The 22084-nt window shown below is 39.9% G+C and overlaps 1 protein-coding gene across 1 annotated transcript in view; it reads right to left on the bottom strand.

Annotated features, from left to right (window-relative positions):
* The window catches only part of COL19A1 (collagen type XIX alpha 1 chain), a gene marked incomplete at both ends in the record, with an annotated part of 335692 nt that overhangs the window by 231395 nt on the left and 82213 nt on the right, over window positions 1-22084 (bottom strand). Inside the window, 2 exons of the mRNA XM_082634300.1 lie at window positions 19362-19406; window positions 22008-22052. Of these exons, the coding sequence (XP_082490426.1) occupies window positions 19362-19406; window positions 22008-22052 (90 nt within the window). The remainder of the gene's footprint in view (window positions 1-19361; window positions 19407-22007; window positions 22053-22084) is intronic.

The raw sequence follows: 22084 nt of genomic DNA, 5'->3' as shown, positions 1-22084 counted from the left end.
ATATGACAGTAAACTAAAGCATCTGTAGAAATGGTCCCAGTGTACCATGATGACAAGATGGTATGTCACAGCCCACCCTTCCCACTGTGCCTAAAATTGTGGTGACTACATTAGGAATGACCATTAAGAAGACACAAGTTATTCTCATATTGACTGATGGGGGTGGAGGGGGAGGGGGAGGGGGGAATATGAATGAATTTGATTATAAAGAGGAGGGAGGCACCACAGCAGGAATAGTCCTGGGTAATGTGACATACCAAGAGGTGCATCTTTGGGGAAGCCAGGCATGAGGTGATGTGTGAGCAGGTGGACAGAGCATGAGCAGAACATGAGGATGGGTGGGATGGGAGATGGGCCCAAGCTGAACGGCCTTGTCTCAGATGCCCATGGGTGGAGGCACACAGTGGGTCTCCCACAAATGTCTCCCAAATGAAGTATCATCAGGAAGAATTCTGAGTAAAATAATGGCATTTTAAATGACAATCTCTAAAACTGATTTGGAATTCAAGTAGAATGAATTCTCAAAACTGCCACATCATCTGTGTGTTAGCATGAAAATTTCCAAATTACAGCAATGTCTGCAATAATATTACAGGCCTTTTCAAAATTCTACATTTCATTTCATTTTGCTGATGAGGAAAAGAGCTGAAACTTTATACTCATCTGGGAGAGGCAGCTCAGTCCATTGCAGCTGCTTCCTGGGAATCCAGTGAGAATGACAGATCTACAAGGAAACCCTCTATGGTCATCACAGGCAAATCTCAACCAGACCAATGAATCACTGCTCCCATGGCTGTCTCTAACCTGCTCTTGGTCTGACTAGGATGCAACCCTTCTTTGCTTGTTTTGGAAGTAGATCTTCTATAAACTTTTCTAGGAAGTCTCACTTAACTGGAGTTAGCAAGACATAAAGAGCAAATAACTAAACATCAGTAAAATTATAACCTTTCTGAGCTTGTTTCCTTATCAACAAACAGCCTAATAGTATCTCTTGGCATGATGTTGAGCTGCTGCCTGCAAAAGGTGCTTACAAACTGCCAGTAAATGTTACTTAGTTTTCTTAAAATCTAAACATGTAATAAATTAATGTAAACTTATGAAACTGTTACTTGTACTGTGGTTATATAAGAGAATATCCCTATTCTTAGAAACTACACTATCAAATATTTAGAGTTAAGAGGCCATGATTTAAGTAACTTATTCTCAAATCATATGAAAAAAGTTATATGTAAATATTATTATATAATATAAACATGTATAATATACAAATATGTATAAATATATAATATAAAACACATAATCTATTACCTATATATTATATGTAATGTATTATGTATATTATGTAATATATGATATTAAATATGATGTTATATATATTTTATAGAGGTATATATTATATGTGTATTTTATAGATAGGTAGGTAGGTAGATAGATATGAAGAGAGAGAGAGAGAGAGAGAGAGAGAGAGGCTGCAGGGCTTCAGTGGTGAGGTGAGTACTGTAAGCCGATGTGGGCAGGAAGCCTTCAGGTTGGAGGTAAAAACTAAGGCCCTGCAGCATGGTTAGGACTTAAATCATACGCAGGAGCATGGAACATGTTATCCATGGAAGCTGTCCAAGATGCCTGCTTCACGTCAGAGGGATTAGGAGGCTCACTGGAGAGGTTCCTACTGATGACAAAGAGGACGGTTTGAGAATCAATAAGGGCAACTACAATGGAAGAAAAGCAGGCTCACAAAACTGAAACAAAACAGACAAAATAAAACATAAGTGGTAACCACTGTAAGATACTAGAGAATCAACTCATTATTTTGAAAAAATGATATATAAATGGAAAGAATCAAGCATTTAGTAGGACTTTCCTATGTGAACCATACCACTGAGTAATCAGAGAGCAGATGAGGGGAGGTTATTCCCTATAGAAATATTCCAGCCAATAAATGTAGAGGGGATGAGGAAATTAAAATAGTACCATTTTGCAACCCTAAATGAATTAATGGGTTTAGGTATTGATGATCAATGGCTGCTATCATCACAAAAAGAGAGATTTCTGGACATTAGGTCCCTTCTGATAGAAGAATACCACACCACTTATGCAGTGATCGTGCCCAGAACAGCATACCTAAGGCTTATCTAACTCCCCATTTAAAGGGAGCACAGAGGAGAGAGGAACATATTAAATTACACCATGGAGATGTAATCAAATCCACACTGGCAAACCCTTCAGTACAAACAGCCCTGCTTCCTTAACAAGTAACATAATGAAAACAAACAAAATAACAGAGAGATAGAGGGGAAATTATAGATTAACACACCTAAAAGCACAGCAACCAACTGGAATGTGTGAGCCTTTATTTGGATCCTGACTAAAGCAAAATGTTAAAAAAAAAGTTACGATTTTTATACCATTCTTGAAATCTGAACACTGTATGATTACCTAATGATGTTAAGAAGTTATTGTTTAAAATTTTAAGTGTGAAATTGGTATAGTGGTTATGTTTTTTAAATGTTCTTCTTATTTGGAGACACGTACTGAACTGTTCATAGATGAAGAACAGGGATCACTCCCACAGGAACACGGATGGGGTCGAGCGGAGACAAGATTGGCCGGGAGTCGAAGCCAGCTCTGCACACGTAGGTATTCACAAGCCTCCTGTATTGACTTTCGTGTTTGTTTGAAATTGTCCTTAATAATTTCTTTAATATGCCTGAGCACTAGTTCTTTATTTTACCTGAAGGTAAGTGAAGGTAAGTGAAGTGTATAATGCCCACAATTATAGAGATAAGTTATATACACATATTCATTATTAAACTTTCTGATACCTATATAAGAATTTGCTTAAAGGGTAAAGCCCTAGAAATGAAGAAAAGAGTTACTCATTCACAATTGGTGTCTAGCATTTATATAAGATCTTACATGCATGAGACACTATTCTCAGAGCCTTAACTTCAAGTAAATAAACTTCACCAGAGCACCATGCATGAGATACTATTGTTTTCCCCATTTTCTAGATGAGGAAACTGAGGTAGAGAAAGAGTATCTTGACACACCAATAAGTGGGAGGGCCAGGGTTTGAACCCCAGCAATTTCATTCTAGGGCTCAGGCTCTTCAACTTTAGTCTGTATTTAACTCTGTCCCTAATTCCTGGGCAAGTTCTCATGTTCTAGGCACAGTCTAGATCAAAAGAAATGAGGGGAGGCTATTCCAGAACAAGGAAAAGGTAGAAGTAAAGGCACAAATCTGAAGGACCAGCACGTTACTTGGTTTCAGTGAAGCACAGGATTCTGCACAAGAGCAATGCTATGAAAAGAAGTCGGCCGACAGGGAGGATTAAGTGTGAAGGACCGGGATGGGTAAGTTAGGGAGCGAGGACGTCCTCGTGTAGCCATGGCGGAGGCACTGGCTCTTTTTGAGCAGAAGATGGGCACTGTACTTTTTGGAGATGAGCGGAGCGAGGCCTGTAGGACACATTTTGGGGAGGGGAGAGGTTAGAGGTAGGGTTCAGTTAGGAGGCTATACCAGCAGTCTACCAAGAGCGAGGAGGGCTGGAACTTGGGACAACGGCACGGGACTGAAAAAGCAGGGCAGCTACGAGAACTGAGATGCAACCAAAGAAAGCAAAATAAGAGTTAACAAAAACTACAGGTTTCGGGGCTTCCCTGGTGGCGCAGTGGTTGAGAGTCTGCCTGCCGATGCAGGGGACGCGGGTTCATGCCCCGGTCCGGGAGGATCCCACATGCCGCGGAGCGGCTGGGCCCGTGAGCCATGGCAGCTGAGCCTGCGCGTTCGGAGCTTGTGCTCCGCAATGGGAGAGGCCACAACAGTGAGAGGGCCGTGTACCACACACAAAAAAAAAATTAGAAAAAATAATGTTAGGTGAGAAATAAAGAGCCTTTTAAATAAGCCAGGCACCTGTGTCTTTTTTTCCCCTGGTAACTGTGACCTTGCCCCTTTCTTACAGACATCCTCGTAAGAGCTTTAAGTGCTGTCTCATTTTATCATCCCAACAACTCTATAAAAGATAGACTTTTTACCATGCCCATTTTACAGAAGAAGAAATTGAAACCTAGGGCTAAGTGATTTACCAAAAGCCATACAGCCAGTAAATGGTGGTGCTAGCGTGTGAACACAGGTTCTATTCTTTCAGGGCCATGCTTTTAACCACTAAATAAATGATAATGTATCCAAATTAGGGCTTTTGTATTTAAAAAAATAGTACATATTCTAGCTCTCCAGCAAATTTATGGTCTTGTTCTTTAGGCCTTACATCTTCAGATGTAAGGATGACTCAGGGCTGATCAACTCTTCTATAGGAAAATTCAATTCAGTTTACTTAATTTTGTGTATAATTTGATCCTTACATTTGGCAGAAAACTGGTCTCCCAAAGATGGCCAACTCCGAATTCCTGGAACTTGTGATTATCTTAGGCTATATGACAAAGGGGAATAAAGTTCACAGATGGAATTAAGGTTGCTCATCAGCTAACACTAAGATAGGGAGATTATTTTGAATTATCCAGGTGAGCATAAAGTCATCACAAGGGTCCTTACAAGTGAAAGAAGGAGGCAGAAGAGAAGGTCAGATTGATGTGAAGTGAGAACACGTCCCTCTATTGTTGGCTTTGAAGATGAAGGAAGGTGGCCACAAGCCAAGGAATGCAAGTGACGTCTGGAAGCTAGAAAAGGCAAAGAAACAGGATTTCTCCTGGAGCCAACAGAAGGAGCTTTGCCAACACCTTCAGCCCAGTGAGACATCTCAGACTTCTGACCTCCAGAACTGTAAGAAAATAAATTTGTGTTGTTTTAAGCCACCAAGTTTCTGATAATATGTTACACAGCAATTGTAAACTAACACAATCCTGAAAACAAATGAGCAAACAAAAATCCCTGAGGTATGTTCATTTATGGAATTGGTGTAAAAGAATTTACCAAGGTCTTCCCTGGTGGCACAGTGGTTGGGAGTCCGCCTGCCGATGCAGGGGACGCGGGTTCGTGACCCTGTCTGGGAAGATCCCACATACCGCGGAGCGGCTGGGCCCGTGAGCCATGGCCGCTGAGCTTGCGCGTCCGGAGCCTGTGCTCCGCAACAGGAGAGGCCACAAGAGAGGCCCGCGTACCGCAAAACAAACAAACAAAAACTACAGGTTTGGGCCTACACAAAGCTCGGGAGGATGGTGAGGTCATCACCACAGGCAGAAAAGAGCAAGTGCAGGAAGAGGGGCAGATGGCAGAGGAAAGAGGGAAGGGGATGGGTTTCGTCTGAGACACTGACATCCAGGAGGACAGGTCTCGGGTAGTTTGGAAAGGGAAGCAAACTCCAGGAGAGAACTCAGGTGCAGGACGCAGGTTTGGGAATCATCCTCGCGAGGGGTGATGGTTGAACTGACGACAAATCGAGTCTGCCAAGGGGGACAGGAGGTAGGCTTGGTTTGAGTCTCCAGCAGCGTTGTGAGTTTCTTAACACATGGTCTTTTTCCTTCAGTTGTTTTTATTGAATGAGTCTTTAAATTATATAGTTTCTACAATTTTCAAAGGTTTCACACACATGATTTCATATAATTCCATAATAATAATGTTTCCTACCCCTATCGTGCCCCTCCACCCTTCCCTCTCCCCACTGGTAACCACTAGTTTGTTCTCTACATCTGTGAGTCTGCTTCTTTTTAGTTTTCTTCACTAGTTTGTTGTATTTTTTAGATTCCATATAAGTGAAATCATATAGTATTTGTCTTTCGCTGTCTGATAATACCCTCCAAGTCCATCCATGTTGCTGCAAATGGCAAAGTTTCATTGTTTTTATGGCTGAAACCATTCCATTGTGTGTGTGTGTGTATTAATTACATCTTCTTTATCCATTCATCTATTGATAGACACTGAGACTGTCTCCATAACACATGTATTTAAAAAAATTTCCTCCAAATCATCTAGCACAGAACTAAGCAAACTCTCTTGTCTGATTCATGAGGAGATATAAGAGGTGCTAGGAGTCTTCTCATAATCAGAGTTCTGATCTCCCAAATGATCCCAGTACAGCATTTATTTATTGGTAGTGAGGATGGTTTTTTCCTTACTGTCTCATCTGGGAACAAACTAATAGGGAAAGGCCAAATCCCAAAAGCAAACTTGTAGCGGAGGACTAGGAATTCAGACACACAACTCTGCTCTAGACTGAGGATCTAGATCTTCATCTTCTGGCCTTTATTACTCAAAAACCGTTCATGTCAGGATTCACTATTGAATTGTTAGTCAAGTCCAGCCAGTGGGAAAAGTAGATGAAACGATGTACGTTTTCACCTGTCTCTAATGTAACAAATCACTCACAAATAAGACTGCATTTAGGAACTTCCGGGTAAGATGGCGGAAGAGTAAGACGCGGAGATCACCTTCCTCCCCACGGATACACCAGAAATACAGCTACACGTGGAACAACTCCTACAGAACACCTACTGAACGCTGGCAGAAGACCCCAGACCTCCCAAAAGGCAAGAAACTCCCCACATACCTGGGTAGGGCAAAGAGGAGAGATCCCCACACAGAGGATCGGTGACGAGCGGCACTCACCAGCCCGAGAGGCTTGTCTGCTCGCCCGCCGGGGCGCGCGGCGCTGGAAGCTGAGGCTTGGGCTTCGGTCAGAGCGCAGGGAGAGGGCTGGGGCTGGCGGCAAGAACTCAGCCTGAAGGGGGCTAATGTGCCACAGCTAGCCGGGAGGGAGTCCGGGAAAACTCTGGAGCTGCCGAAGAGGCAAGAGACTTTTTCTTCCCTCTCGGTTTCCTGGTGCGCGAGGAGAGGGGATTAAGAGCGCTGCTTAAAGGGGCTCCACAGACGGGCGCGAGTCGCGACTGAAAGCGCGGAGCCCAGTGACAGGCGTGGGACGCTGGGGCTGCTGCTGCCGCCGCCAAGAAGCCTGTGTGCGAGCGCAGGTCACTGTCCACACCGCCCTTCCGGGAGCCTGTGCAGCCCGCCACTGCCAGGGTCCCGGGATCCAGGGGCGGCTTCCCTGGGAGAACGCACGGTGCGCCTCGGGCTGGTGCAACGTCACGCCGACATCTGCCGCTGCAGGCTCGCCCCGCACTCCGTGCCCCTCCCTCCCGCCCGGCCTGAGTGAGCCAGAGTCCCCGAAGAGGCTGCTCCTTTAACCCTGTCCTGTCTGAGCAAAGAACAGACGCCCTCCGGCGACCTACACGCAGAGGCGGGGCCAAATCCAAAGCTGAGACCCAGGAGCTGTGAGAACAAAGAAGAGAAAGGGAAACCTCTCCCAGCAGCCTCAGAAGCAGCGGATTAAAGCTCCACAATCAACTTGATGTACCCTGCATCTGTGGAATACATGAATAGACAACACATCATCCCAAATTGAGGAGCCCGGAGTCAGTGCTGTGCCTCTGAGGTGGGAGAGCCAACTTCAGGACACGTCCACAAGAGACCTCCCAGCTCCACATAATATCAAACGGCGAAAATCTTCCAGAGATCTCCATCTCAACACCAGCACCCAGCTTCACTCAACGACCAGCAAGCTACAGTGCTGGACACCCTAAGCCAAACAACTAGCAAGACAGGAACACAACGCCACCCATTAGCAGAGAGGTGGCCTAAAATCATAAAAAGTCCACAGACACCCCAAAACACACCACCAGACGTGGACCTGCCCACCAGAAAGACAAGATCCAGCCTCATCCATCAGAACACAGGCACTAGTCCCCTCCACCAAGAAGCCTACACAACCCACTAAACCAACCATAGCCACTGGGGACAGACACCAGAAACAACAGGAACTACGAACCTGCAGCCTGCAAAAAGGAGACCCCAAACACAGTAACATAAGCAAAATGAGAAGACAGAGAAACACACAGCAGGAGAAGGAGCAAGATAAAAACCCACCAGACCTAACAAATGAAGAGGTAATAGGCAGTCTACCTGAAAAAGAATTCAGAATAATGATGGTAAAGATGATCCAAGATTCTATTTCCAAGATCCAAAATCTTGGAAATAGAATAGACAAAATGCAAGAAACAGTTAACAAGGACCTAGAAGAACTAAAGATGAATCAAGCATCGATTAAAAACACAATACATGAAATAAAAAATACTCTAGATGGGATCAATAGCAGAATAACTGAGGCAGAAGAACGGATAAGTGAGGTGGAAGATAAAATAGTGGAAATAACTGCTGCAGAGCAAAATAGAGAAAAAAGAATGAAAAGAACAGAGGACAGTCTCAGAGACCTCTGGGACAACATTAAACGCACCAACATTCGAATTATAGGGGTTCCAGAAGAAGAAGAGAAAAAGAAAGGGACTGAGAAAATATTTGAAGAGATTATAGTTGAAAACTTCCCTAATATGGGAAAGGAAATAGTTAATCAAGTCCAGGAGGCACAGAGAGTCCCATACAGAATAAATCCAAGGAGAAATACGCCAAGACACATATTAATCAAACTGTCAAAAATTAAACACAAAGAAATCATATTAAAAGCAGCAAGGCAAAAACAACAAATAACACACAAGGGAATCCCCATCAGGATAACAGCTGATCTCTCAGCAGAAACTCTACAAGCCAGAAGGGAGTGGCAGGACATAATTAAAGTGATGAAGGAGAAAAACCTGCAACCAAGATTACTCTACCCAGCAAGGATCTCATTCAGATTTGATGGAGAAATTAAAACCTTTACAGACAAGCAAAAGCTGAGAGAGTTCAGCACCACCAAACCAGCTTTACAGCAAATGCTAAAGGAACTTCTCTAGGCAAGAAACACAACAGAATTAAAGACCTACAATAACGAACCCAAAACAATTAAGAAAATGGGAATAGGAACGTACATATCGATAATTACCTTAAATGTAAATGGACTAAATGCTCCCACCAAAAGATACAGATTGGCTGAATGGATACAAAAACAAGACCCATATATATGCTGTCTACAAGAGACCCACTTCAGACCTAGAGACACATACAGACTGAAAGTAAGGGGATGGAAAAAGATATTCCATGCAAATGGAAACCAAAAGAAAGCTGGAATAGCAATTCTCATATCAGACAAAATAGACTTTAAAATAAAGACTACTAGAAGAGACAAAGAAGGACACTACATAATGATCAAGGGATCGATCCAAGAAGAAGATATAACAATTGTAAATATTTATGCACCAAACATAGGAGCACCTCAATACATAAGGCAAATACTAACAGCCATAAAAGGAGAAATCGACAGTAACACACTCATAGTAGGGGACTTTAACACCCCACTTTCACCAATGGACAGATCATCCAAAATGAAAATAAATAAGGAAACACAAGCTTTAAATGATACATTAAACAAGATGGACTTAATTGATATTTATAGGACATTCCATCCAAAAACAACAGAATACACATTTTTCTCAAGTGCTCATGGAACATTCTCCAGGATAGATCATACCTTGGGTCACAAATCAAGCCTTGGTAAATTTAAGAAAATTGAAATTGTATCAAGTATCTTTTCCGACCACAATGCTATGAGACTAGATATCAATTACAGGAAAAGAGCTGTAAAAAATACAAACACATGGAGGCTAAACAATCCACTACTTAATAACGAAGTGATCACTGAAGAAATCAAAGAGGAAATTAAAAAGTACCTAGAAACAAATGACAATGGAGACGCGACGACCCAAAGCCTATGGGATGCAGCAAAAGCAGTTCTAAGAGGGAAGTTTATAGCAATACAATCCCACCTTAAGAAACAGGAAACATCTCGAATAAACAACCTAACCTTGCACCTAAAGCAATTAGAGAAAGAAGAACAAAAACATCCCAAAGTTAGCAGAAGGAGAGAAATCATAAAAATCAGATCAGAAATAAATGAAAAAGAAATGAAGGAAACGATAGCAAAGATCAATAAAACTAAAAGCTGGTTCTTTGAGAAGATAAACAAAATTGATAAACCATTAGCCAGACTCATCAAGAAAAAAAGGGAGAAGACTCAAATCAATAGAATTAGAAATGAAAAAGGAGAAGTAACAACTGACACTGCAGAAATACAAAAGATCATGAGAGATTACTATAAGCAACTCTATGCCAATAAAATGGACAACCTGGAAGAAATGGACAAATTCTTAGAAATGCACAACCTGCCAAGACTGAATCAGGAAGAAATAGAAAATATGAACAGACCAATCACAAGCACTGAAATTGAAACTGTGATAAAAAATCTTCCAACAAACAAAAGCCCAGGACCAGATGGCTTCACAGGCGAATTCTATCAAGCATTTAGAGAAGAGCTAACACCTATCCTTCTGAAACTCTTCCAAAATATAGCAGAGGGAGGAACACTCCCAAACTCATTCTACGAGGCCACCATCACCTTGATACCGAAACCAGACAAGGATGTCACAAAGAAAGAAAACTACAGGCCAATATCACTGATGAACATAGATGCAAACATCCTCAACAAAATACTAGCAAACAGAATCCAACAGCACATTAAAAGGATCATACACCATGATCAAGTGGGGTTTACTCCAGGAATGCAAGGATTCTTCAATATATGCAAATCAATCAACGTGATACACCATATTAACAAATTGAAGGAGGAAAACCATATGATCATCTCAATAGAGGCAGAGAAAGCTTTCGACAAAATTCAACACCCATTTATGATAAAAACCCTGCAGAAAGTAGGCATAGAGGGAACTTTCCTCAACATAATAAAGGCCATATATGACAAACCCACAGCCAGCATCGTCCTCAATGGTGAAAAACTGAAACCATTTCCACTAAGATCAGGAACAAGACAAGGTTGCCCACTCTCACCACTCTTATTCAACCTAGTTTTGGAAGTTTTAGCCACAGCAATCAGAGAAGAAAAGGAAATAAAAGGAATCCAAATTGGAAAAGAAGAAGTAAAGCTGTCACTGTTTGCAGATGACATGATACTATACATAGAGAATCCTAAAGATGCTACCAGAAAACTACTAGAGCTAATCAATGAATTTGGTAAAGTTGCAGGATACAAAATTAATGCACAGAAATCTCTGGCATTCCTATATACTAATGATGAAAAATCTGAAAGTGAAATCAAGGAAACACTCCCATTTACCATTGCAACAAAAAGAATAAAATATCTATCAATAAACCTACCTAAGGAGACAAAAGACCTGTATGCAGAAAATTATAAGACACTGATGAAAGAAATTAAAGATGATACAAATAGATGGAGAGATGTACCATGTTCTTGGATTGGAAGAATCAACATTGTGAAAATGACTCTACTACCCAAAGCAATCTACAGATTCAATGCAATCCCTATCAAACTACCACTGGCATTTTTCACAGAACTAGAGCAAAAAATTTCACAATTTGTATGGAAACACAAAAGACCCCGAATAGCCAAAGCAATCTTGAGAACGAAAAATGGAGCTGGAGGAATCAGGCTCCCTGACTTCAGACTATACTACAAAGCTACAGTAATCAAGACAGTATGGTACTGGCACAAAGACAGAAAGATAGATCAATGGAACAGGATAGAAAGCCCAGAGATATACCCATGCACATATGGTCACCTTATCTTTGATAAAGGAGGCAGGAATGTACAGTGGAGAAAGGACAGTCTCTTCAATAAGTGGTGCTGGGAAAACTGGATAGGGACATGTAAAAGTATGAGATTAGATCACTCCCTAACACCATACACAAAAATAAGCTCAAAATGGATTAAAGACCTAAATGTAAGGCCAGACACTATCAAACTCTTAGAGGAAAACATAGGCAGAACACTCTATGACATAAATCATAGCAAGATCCTTTTGGACCCACCTCCTAGAGAAATGGAAATAAAGACAAAAATAAACACATGGGACCTAATGAAACTTCAAAGCTTTTGCACAGCAAAGGAAACCATAAACAAGACCAAAAGACAACCCTCAGAATGGGAAAAAATATTTGCAAATGAAATAACTGACAAAGGATTAATCTCCAAAATTTATAAGCAGCTCACGCAGCTCAATAACAAAAAACCAAACAACCCAATCCAAAAATGGGCAGAAGACCTAAATAGACATTTCTCCACAGAAGATATACAGACTGCCAACAAACACATGAAAGGATGCTCAACATCTTTACTCATTAGAGAAATGCAAATCAAAACTACAATGAGATATCATCTCACTCCAGTCAGAATGGCCATCATCAAAAAATCTAGAAACAATAAATGCTGGAAAGGGTGTGGAAAAAAGGGAACACTCTTGCATTGCTGCTGGGAATGTGAATTGGTACAGCCACTATGGAGAACGGTATGGAGGTTCCTTAAAAAGCTACAAATAGAACTACCATATGACCCAGCAATCCCACTACTGGGCATATACCCTGAGAAAACCATAATTCAAAAAGAGACATGTACCAAAATGTTCATAGCAGCCCTATTTACAATAGCCTGGAGATGGAAACAACCTAAGTGTCCACCATCGGATGAATGGGTAAAGAAGATGTGGCACATATATACAATGGAATATCACTCAGCCATAAAAAGAAACGAAATTGAGTTATTTGTACTGAGGTGGATGGACCTAGAGTCTGTCATACAGAGTGAAGTAAGTCAGAAAGAGAAAGACAAATACTGTATGCTGACACATATATATGGAATTTAAGAAAAAAAATGTCATGAAGAACATAGGGGTAAGACAGGAATAAAGACACAGACCTACTAGAGAATGGACTTGAGGATATGGGGAGGGGGAAGGGTAAGCTGTGACAAAGTGAAAGAGCGGCATGGACATATATGCACTACCAAACGTAATGTAGATAGCTAGTGGAAAGCAGCTGCATAGCACAGGGAGATCAGCTCGGTGCTTTGTGACCGCCTGGAGGGGTGGGATAGGGAGGGTGGGAGGGTGACGCAAAAGGGAGGGGATATGGGAACATATGTATATGTATAACTGGTTAAATTTGTTGAAAAAAAAATAATTATAAAAGGAATACATGTTCATGGTAAAAAATTTGAAAAACAAAGTATTAAAATCTATGTTACCATTTAGGAAAAAAAAGGAAATTTTATCTCATTTGCATTCAATTTATTTAAAAAACGCCCCCATTTTTCACCCCTCTATGTAGCCATACCCCTTGCAATGCGACTCTGTCACTATCAAGAGGTGACATCTGTTTTCCCACCCCTTGAATCAGGGCTGGGTTTGGGACTTGCTTTGGCCAACACAATGTGGCAGAGTTGATGGCATGCTGGCTCTGAACCAGGGGCCTCAAGAGGCCTTATGTGCTTCTGCCTGCTCTCCTTGGCCCCCTGCCATTACCTTGAGAACAGGACCAGGATAATCGTTGGAGGACGGGAGACCATCTGAGTAGACATGCTGTCCATCAGAGCCCGACCTAGACCAGCCACCTTCAGCCAACCCACCAGCTGAGCACAGATACACAGCAAACCTAGACAAGACCAGCTGGGAGCAAAGTCACTGAGCTAATAAGCCCAGTCTAAACTGCTAAAACACAGGAGAACAAGCTAGACAAATGAATGTGTTAAGCCACTGAAGTTTAGGGTGATTTGTTACACGCCAGTAGCTAACTAATATATCCTCTCATCTTTTGCTTACTTATTTAGAAGTAAAATTAGGAAGTAATACTAGGCAAATAAAAAATTAGACATAGTAATTATATCAAATCTATTTTCCTCAAAATATCAATATTTACATTTTGGCTGTTGGGGATATTAACATTTACTGAGCACCTCATAGTTACTAGGCACTTGTTTTACTCCTACAAAAATCCCATAAGTATGAATTATCTTTATCTTATAGAAAAGGAGAGTAAGTTAAAGACAGCAAGGAACATGTCCAGGTTCACACAGCTGGCATGGCAGAGCTGGATTAGAACACGGGACACAGGAATGTGAATCCATTTATCCTACGATAGGTCACCATCAGTTCCACAATGAACTGTTAAGTCTAGGCTCTCCCTGGAGTAGTTCTCCAGAAACTAGGAATGTGTGTTCCCTGCCAAACGACCAAGATGCTACCCCAGAAGGTTCTGAAGAATAATTTATGCATATTATATAGGCATACTCACTTAGGCTTTTTCTCATTCTCCAACAAAATTTTAAATGGCAAAAATACCACAGCTATGCCTTCAAATTCTCATCTCAAGTTCTATGTGCAATTACCATAACAACAATTGGATGGAAAATTGACTAATGAAAAGTGAAAATATCTTCCAGTGTAAAAGGTCTTGATTTATTTGAAGCCATAATTTTTGTTTCTAGTAGCAAATAATTACTATTGATTGCCTTATTGACTATAATCTCATGATATTTAATGCTAGAAGGCAAAAGGCTGCATATCATTCATAAAATCAACACTAAGCCTAAATGTATATTTTATTCTAGGATGGCCAATGAAAATTTGAGTTATGTCATCTGAAAATTAAGAAATACAAATGGTCAGATGCATGCCTTAATTATAAATAACCGAGATAGTTTTGGATTAGTAAAGCGTAATTGTACATAACCATACATTACAATAGACATTTTAATAATTTTATTCATTTGAATATCACATTTTCTACAAAATTATATTACAGATTATACTACCTTATATTGAGTAATACAATACAATAATACGTGGTTAAATAAATCAACTAAATAGGCATCAGTTAGATGTTTTTCCAGTGGATTCTGTCAGGTAAAGTATTTGCAACAGCTATAAAACCAGAGTAATAAATATTTAAATATAATTTTATGATTTAAATAAATATATGGCATTTCAGGACATAGACAACACTCTGGTAAGAAGACAATAAAAACCACAAGTCGCTGGAAATTTATAGCAACCAGTTTTCCAAAGTTTTCAGAGATAAATTAAAGCAGGAATCATATGCATTTGTTAGTGTTATGGTTATGGTTATTGTTATTAGTTTAACTCAGGGTGAAAGAAAAGATCATTGATCAAGATGATGAAAGTAGGTAATGCCCGTAAGTCAGACACTGTTGAACCATGAACACTCTAGACTATAGAACACGTGAACGGTTGAACACTGCCCACAACTCCTGGAGCCACATGGTTCATGACAGAAAGCAATTTGCTTGTTCTCTTTTCTTTTCATTAAACTTAAGAGATCTTGAAGAGACCAGATAATCTCAATGTCAAATGGAAAAGTTTCACAGTTGCTGAAACATCTTAGATCCCTGTAAAGGTTTGCTGCCATGTGTTCCCATATTATCTTAAATGTCACTCTTGAATGAACCAAAATGGACAAAGTTTTTGCTAGAAAATGTCAGGAACACTGTGGCGAGAGTAACAGTTGCCACTGGATGCTTCTCTCTCACAACTAAATGATATGTTAACAGTAAAGCACAGCAGAATCAAGTTTAATGCTGAAGAAATTAGTTTTTAAACTTTAAGTCAGTTAGGGTTTGATTGACAACATACAAGAATGAGAATTTTAAAAGCAAACTAAATTACATGATCTGAAGCAATTACTTAAAATATTGAATTCTAATTATGAAGCAGATGTTTACATTTGCTTTTCTATTTGCTCCTTTTCATAAATGCAACCGATTAATACTCCTATTTTCACAAAGATCTAAAGTAAAGATCTGGGCTCAGCGTTTAGGAATGATGATCACTTCATTGACTCCCTGCCAGATGGCCTTTTTCTAAAGTGATATTCAGAGCCTAGCTCTTGCATCTACCTTGGTTGTATAACAAGAGTTGGTTTGGCTATGTCATTACGAGGAAGGCTGACAGTGGGAATAACTGTCATCAAGAGTGGACTCTTCACCACCTCACACCAGTCAGAGTGGCCATCATTACAAAATCTACAAATAATAAATGCTGAAGAGGGTGTGGAGAAAAGGGAACCCTCCTACACTGTTGGTGGGAATGTAAATTGGTGCAGCCACTAGGGAAAACATAATAGAGGTTCCTCGAAAAATTAAACATAGAACTATCCTATGATCCAGCAATCCCACTCCTGGGCATATATCTGGACGAAACTATAATTCTAAAAGATACATGCACCCCTATGTTCACTGCAGCACTATTGACAATAGCCAGGACATGGAAGCAACTTAAATGTCCATTGACAGATGAATGGATAAAGGAGATGTAGTACATATATACGGTGGAATACTACTCATCCATAAAAAAGAATGAAATAATGCCATTTGCAGCAACATGGATGGACCTAGAGATTATCTACTAAGTGAAGTAAGTCAGACAGAGAAAGACAAATATCACATATCACTTATATGTGGAATCTAAAATAGGACAGAAATGAACTTATCTACAAAACAGAAACAGACTCACAAACATAGAGAAGAGACTTGTGGTTGCCAAGGTTGGGGAGAGGGATGGTGTGGGAGTTTGGGGTTAGCAAATGCAAACTATTATATATAGGATGGATAAGCAACAAGGTCCTACTGTAGAGCGCAGAGAACTATATTCAACATCCTGTAATAAACCATAATGGAAAAGAATATGAAAAAGATTGTATATATGTATAATTGAATCACTTTGCTATACAGCAAAAACTAACACAACATTGTAAATCGACTATACTTCCATAAAATAAATTTTTTAAAAAAGAAGAGTGAACTCTTCATTTTGTTTACTGTTAGTAGTAGCCATATAACATCTACAGTAATACTGAAGGAACCTAAGGAAAATCCCCCAAGAAGGGATGTTTAAGCTCACTCCTATAGAAACAGAGAAGTCAGAATATAGACCTCAGCTGGGGGTCTATTCCTCAGCCAGGATATAGACATCCCCTCTCCTGCCTCACAGGCTATGCTGTCAGGGATCCAGGGATCCTTGAATGATGCTCCAGCCAGTAACAGTCAGTGGGGTGAGGTCGTTCCTAAGATAAACCAGAACGTGGCAAACCTGAAGAGAGCTGTCCTCTGGGAGAGTCTTGCCAGCATCAGAAACTAATCTTGGAGAGAAAGAACCACCCCTTCAAATAATTTTTACTTTAGGACTGACTTGGCTGAACTGTGTTTGCTTAGGTAATGAGGCGTGAGTTTCTGCCCTGTTATAAGTTGCTATAGACAGACTCAGGAATATGCTTTCAAATGAGGTCCTCTACACTTGCTCAAGTTCCATGGGTTCTTTTCTGGACTGAGGGCAGCATCTTCAATACACTGAGGAACCCCGTGATAGTCCAGCTTGGGATAAGCTGGCCTGAAAGCCAGCTTCTCTACGTGGTTTATACTGGATTATAGAAATATCACCTGAAAACCATCATATGGTATTTTCTCTTTGACAGTTGATAAACTTCCTTTTTTGGTCAGTAGCCATGTGGCTTTGGTAGATATGATATCTCTGAACAACAGCAATAATCCTGAATTATTTCATTTTGCAACTCGTGAATTTTGTCATTTATAACAGTCAAATTTTAAACACAGTAGAGGCCACATTAAGGTAATTGAAGAAGAAAGGTGAGCCTTATTTTCACTATATATTCAGTTTTCCACAAAGAATTGAAATTCAAATGAGATTGTCTTCATTCAGGAAACAAATTGTGCTGCAAGCAGTCCAAGAATCTCATTCTGGTGTCACACAGAAATGAGAGCCTCACATACTTTTCTTGTTTAATCTAGAAACAAAAAGTTTCTAATCTAGAAATGAATACTTGGATATCAACTATTTATCTTATGGAAAAATATGTGTGGTCATGTATCATAATACATAGCATGTAACACTGAAGAAACTCAAACATCCCATATATGGTAAATAAAAATCAAAGCAGAACATATTTTTAACATAAGTGTTGTTATGTGAATCTTACATTTGACTATAAACCATTTAAGTTGTAATTCTCATTCAAGACACTGTCTTTTCTACTTGGTGCTTTATTTCTTCCTGATAACTCAATCATATTCTCCATAAATATTTTCACCTCTTGGTGATAGGGACTATTTGAAGGCAACAGTTAACAGATATGAGGAATTAGAAGGGAAATCTTTGAAGCCAGATGTATTGAATGTTTTTCAATACCTCATAGCCTGTGAGAATCTATTTATTACTAAGCAATACCAACCATATATCTAAAATATCAAAATAGCCACTAAGATTTTAGTGAGATGGTGACTTTAAATTACAGAGAATATATCTGTTTTCCTTGATTGTTCTTACTTGTTCCTACAGGTAAATTCCCATTAATAAAACAGGAATATGTAAAGCATTTATTTAAAGCCATGGTCTTGCAATGACAGTTATTCTAAAGCAAAAATATTCAAAAGATTCCTAAGAAGGAGGATCCACTTAAAAAATAGTCATCACTCAATGGACTTCTCTTCATTTATATGATAATTATATGGCTATCCTTCCTTACCCCTCACTGTTCTGTGAGGAAAAGTAATTAGCAAGTAGCTTACAACATGTGTAATTTGTCTTATAATTATAATAGACGCTCATTCCGTCTATAAATACTTACTGAAGAAGCAAATAACTGATAACTGCTCAGAAAACTCAACACAGGCCACACAGTCTAATTTGAGATTATCTCTTCCCCTTTCCAGCCTCCCTTCTGGCTGTCCAATTACATGGCAGTTTATGAAACAAAGGAATGGTGCTGTTTTTGTTCTATTTGAAAATAAAACTAGACATATGAAATGCAGAAGAATGCAAATGATTGTGTGAAGGGAAATTTTGGATGACTAAGACACTTCTACCCTCTACGCTTTGAGTACAAAGCTGTGAATGTGTGAAACGATTGCTTGAATGGAGGGGTTAACAGCTTCTCTCAGCTGCAACCTGCAGCCTTCTCCACATGGCTTTCTTTACCTCTGAGTCTGGTAACCAGTAACCTGGCAGGGTTTAAGGAGTTCCCTATAACCCAGTCTGGAATATTGCACAATCCTTACGGTTTTCCTAAATGTTGCCCCTGCCTTTTAAACATTCCCTTTATTCAACTCTTCCACACTATTCTATTTTGAATGTGCCATCCTTTTTCTGTTGGACCTTGACTATTACAATTGGTTCTACTTATTTACTTCCTTAGGAAAAATTCCACTGATAAGCTAGGTGTACATATAAACAAAGCACTTATTTAGACTTGGACATTTCATGAGCACATCAATGATGTTATAGCAGAAAAATATAATGCTTAATAAATGTTTGAATTATTTATGTATGTATTTATGTATAATTATTTATGTATTTAACTAGAAATATGTAGAAATAACTACCACCTAAGCAAGTGTAGAAAGATTTATGACAGTCATCGATATGGTAAGTCTACCTTAAGTGAAGCACATATTTTAAATTAATTCTATAAAATCATGGAATTGCTTTTATGGAAAGCACAAAAACAAGTTAAATATTCTAGTTCAAAATATTTTCAAGAACACAACTTATTTTTACAAATGAGTATGAAAAGTGATCTTTACCTTTCCACCAATTTCTCCTTTGCTACCTTCAAAACCTTGCTCTCCCTGTAGAAGAGGAATGTGATGTGTATAATAACAGGCACACTACTTTTAACACATGTAATAATAATAGTAATAGTTTCTAATATTGAAAAGTCAATAATTGTATATATTAAAACCATTTCTAAAATGTAAGCTCGAAGCCAATATTAACTTATACAAAATTTAAACACTTCTAAACACTGAAGGAGTAATTTTCTAGGGTAAAACCTATAGCTTCACTACTTGCAACGCAACTTAATCTCCATAAACCGGAATTTCTGCAACCAAAGTACCTTTCTCATAGGTGTTCGGAGAACTGAATGCATCAAATAGCGTGCCTGGTGCAGACTCATTTAGCCATTACTGTTGTTATTACTACCACTATTTATTCCACCAGATGCAGTAGAAACATCCTTCTCAAGCTGACTTCCACGGAAGACCGTCCCAGAGAGAGGTGTGAGATTAACGAGGCCAGGGCTCAGGCTCAGGCTCTGACACCGGCGCCAGGCTCTTTCCCATCCAGATGGCCCGCCTCTCCAGCACAGAACAGGTGTGGGCTCTCACTCACCACGTTGATTCTGAGAGGTATAAACCCCCTGTTCTTCGAGTAAAACCTCTCTGATCTGACAAGCTTATTTTCCCACTTAACTCTGCACAGATATTTAGAGTACTGATGTTTCATTCATATGATCAACAAATATTCATTGAATGGCAAGTATACATCAGGCACTCACAACAGCCTAGCCGGCAAGGGAATGCTGGGGTTGGGTCATACCCACCCCTCCACCCACAGGAAGCGCTCAGTTAAACCGAGACGAGAGATGGAGGGTTTCTTATCTCCAGTTTTTATCTGCAGTGCTTCAAACAAGGTGACACTTAATGTAATTAAAATTTGTATGTAAGAAAAGGAATGCCTGCTTTTTACTATGTGTGTATTATACATATACTCATACAGCCGATGACACATACACACACACCAGATTAAATCATTACTTCTGGGGCTTCTGGTGGCGCAGGGGTTACGAATCCACCTGCCAATGCAGGGGACACGGGTTCGAGCCCTGGCCAGGGAAGATCCCACATGCCGCGGAGCAACTAAGCCCATGCACCACAACTACTGAGCCTGCGCTCTGCAACGAGAGAAGTCACTGCAATGAGAAGCCCCCGCACCGCAATGAAGAGTAGCCCCCGCTCGCTGCAGCTAGAGAAAGCCCACGCACAGCAACGAAGACCCAACGCAGCCAAAAATAAATAAATAAAATTTAAAATAATAATAATAATAATAATAATAATAATTACTTCTGCTTTATCTACCTTCAAAAAAGGTACAGGAAAGAAAGTAAGTTAGTATTTGGGTATATTTGCCACTGAATGTGTGGTCTATCTTTTTCCTACCATTTTTCCTAAAATATAGACTTTCACTTGATCTGTTAATTCAAGCTGACACAAAGCTGCTGAACACCGCAGTACATCGGCCACAATGCCAGCATGACGCAGCCACCATAAACAGCTGCTGGAAGGTCCAAAACTGTTTCCCAGAAGATAAATCTACACATCCCTTGGCTAGCAAGTCGACTCACAGATGCAGCACCCGCTGTATCAATGGGTTTTGTCTAGAACTGCTGTGAAGAAATGCAGAAGCTTGCCATTTCATCACTGCCAGTTCAATCTTAGTATCTTCATCAAGCAAGTAAAGAAAGATTTTTCAAAAGCTGTAACTATAAATACGTGCATATCTTTTTAATGGTAATTTTTAGCTACAGAGCAAAACCTAGATGCGATAGTAACTTCCGACTTCCTGTTGCTAAGATCTGTAAAACTTCTCCAGTGCATAGAAATGATATACTTGGCTTTGGTGGGCAGCTAATATTGCACCAATAATGCTCTCCCCTGTGGTGGGATTATCCGGGTTGTATCATGACAGCTGGCGCCACCTGAAGGGGCTCCCCATCCCTTCAGGAAACTGGAATAAACCAGTCTCTGTGTTTCCAATAATGCTGGTCACCTACAATCATATTTCTTCCCAGGAGGAAAAATCAGCCCATGGACAATAAAGGGGTGAAATGAAGTTTACCTTGGTAAGGAGAAAGATTCTAGGCCCAGAAAGAAGCACCCTGGCCAGTGCAAACATCCCTACTGATTATGAATTTATCATTCTGAAAGAATTTTTTGAAGAGATTAGTTGTGGCATCTTTGTAATATTTAATGTTTTATATCACTGTAACCATCACGTTTAGCTCAATCTGGGAAATACAAAAAGGAAAAGAAGTAACCACACACTGTCAAAGGTAGTAAAGCCTGTTCCAGTCTTCATTTTAGACTCAACAGTGAAAACATTCCCAGAGCAGCTGTGCTCACTCCCTGGGCCCCCATGAAGCATGATTGCCCACTTCTCCGGAGAAGCATGTGGCTAAACCTCTCTGATAAAGCTCCCTCCTAAAGCAGGTCCTTTGAGAAGGGATTGCTTCCATGGGTTCCCTTTGGAAAGGAAGTTCAAGTGCTGGTTGACTCAGGGAATTCAATTTCATCAAACACATTTTCTAAATCTTCACTATATTATGTGCGCATTCAACTTTCAAGATGTTAAAGTTCTTAACTAATATGAAACATTAAAAATCTCTTTACCTTTTGACCAGGTAAGCCTGGAGCTCCATGTAAACCATTTTCGCCCTAAAAGAAATACACAGAATAAATTTTGTTAG

Source organism: Mesoplodon mirus (genome assembly GCF_964341445.2).
Source record: "Mesoplodon mirus genome assembly, chromosome: 10".
NCBI classification, from domain to species: Eukaryota; Metazoa; Chordata; class Mammalia; order Artiodactyla; family Ziphiidae; genus Mesoplodon; species Mesoplodon mirus.
The sequence above is the reverse complement of the archived record's forward strand: the minus strand, read 5'-3'. Positions and strand labels throughout refer to the sequence as shown.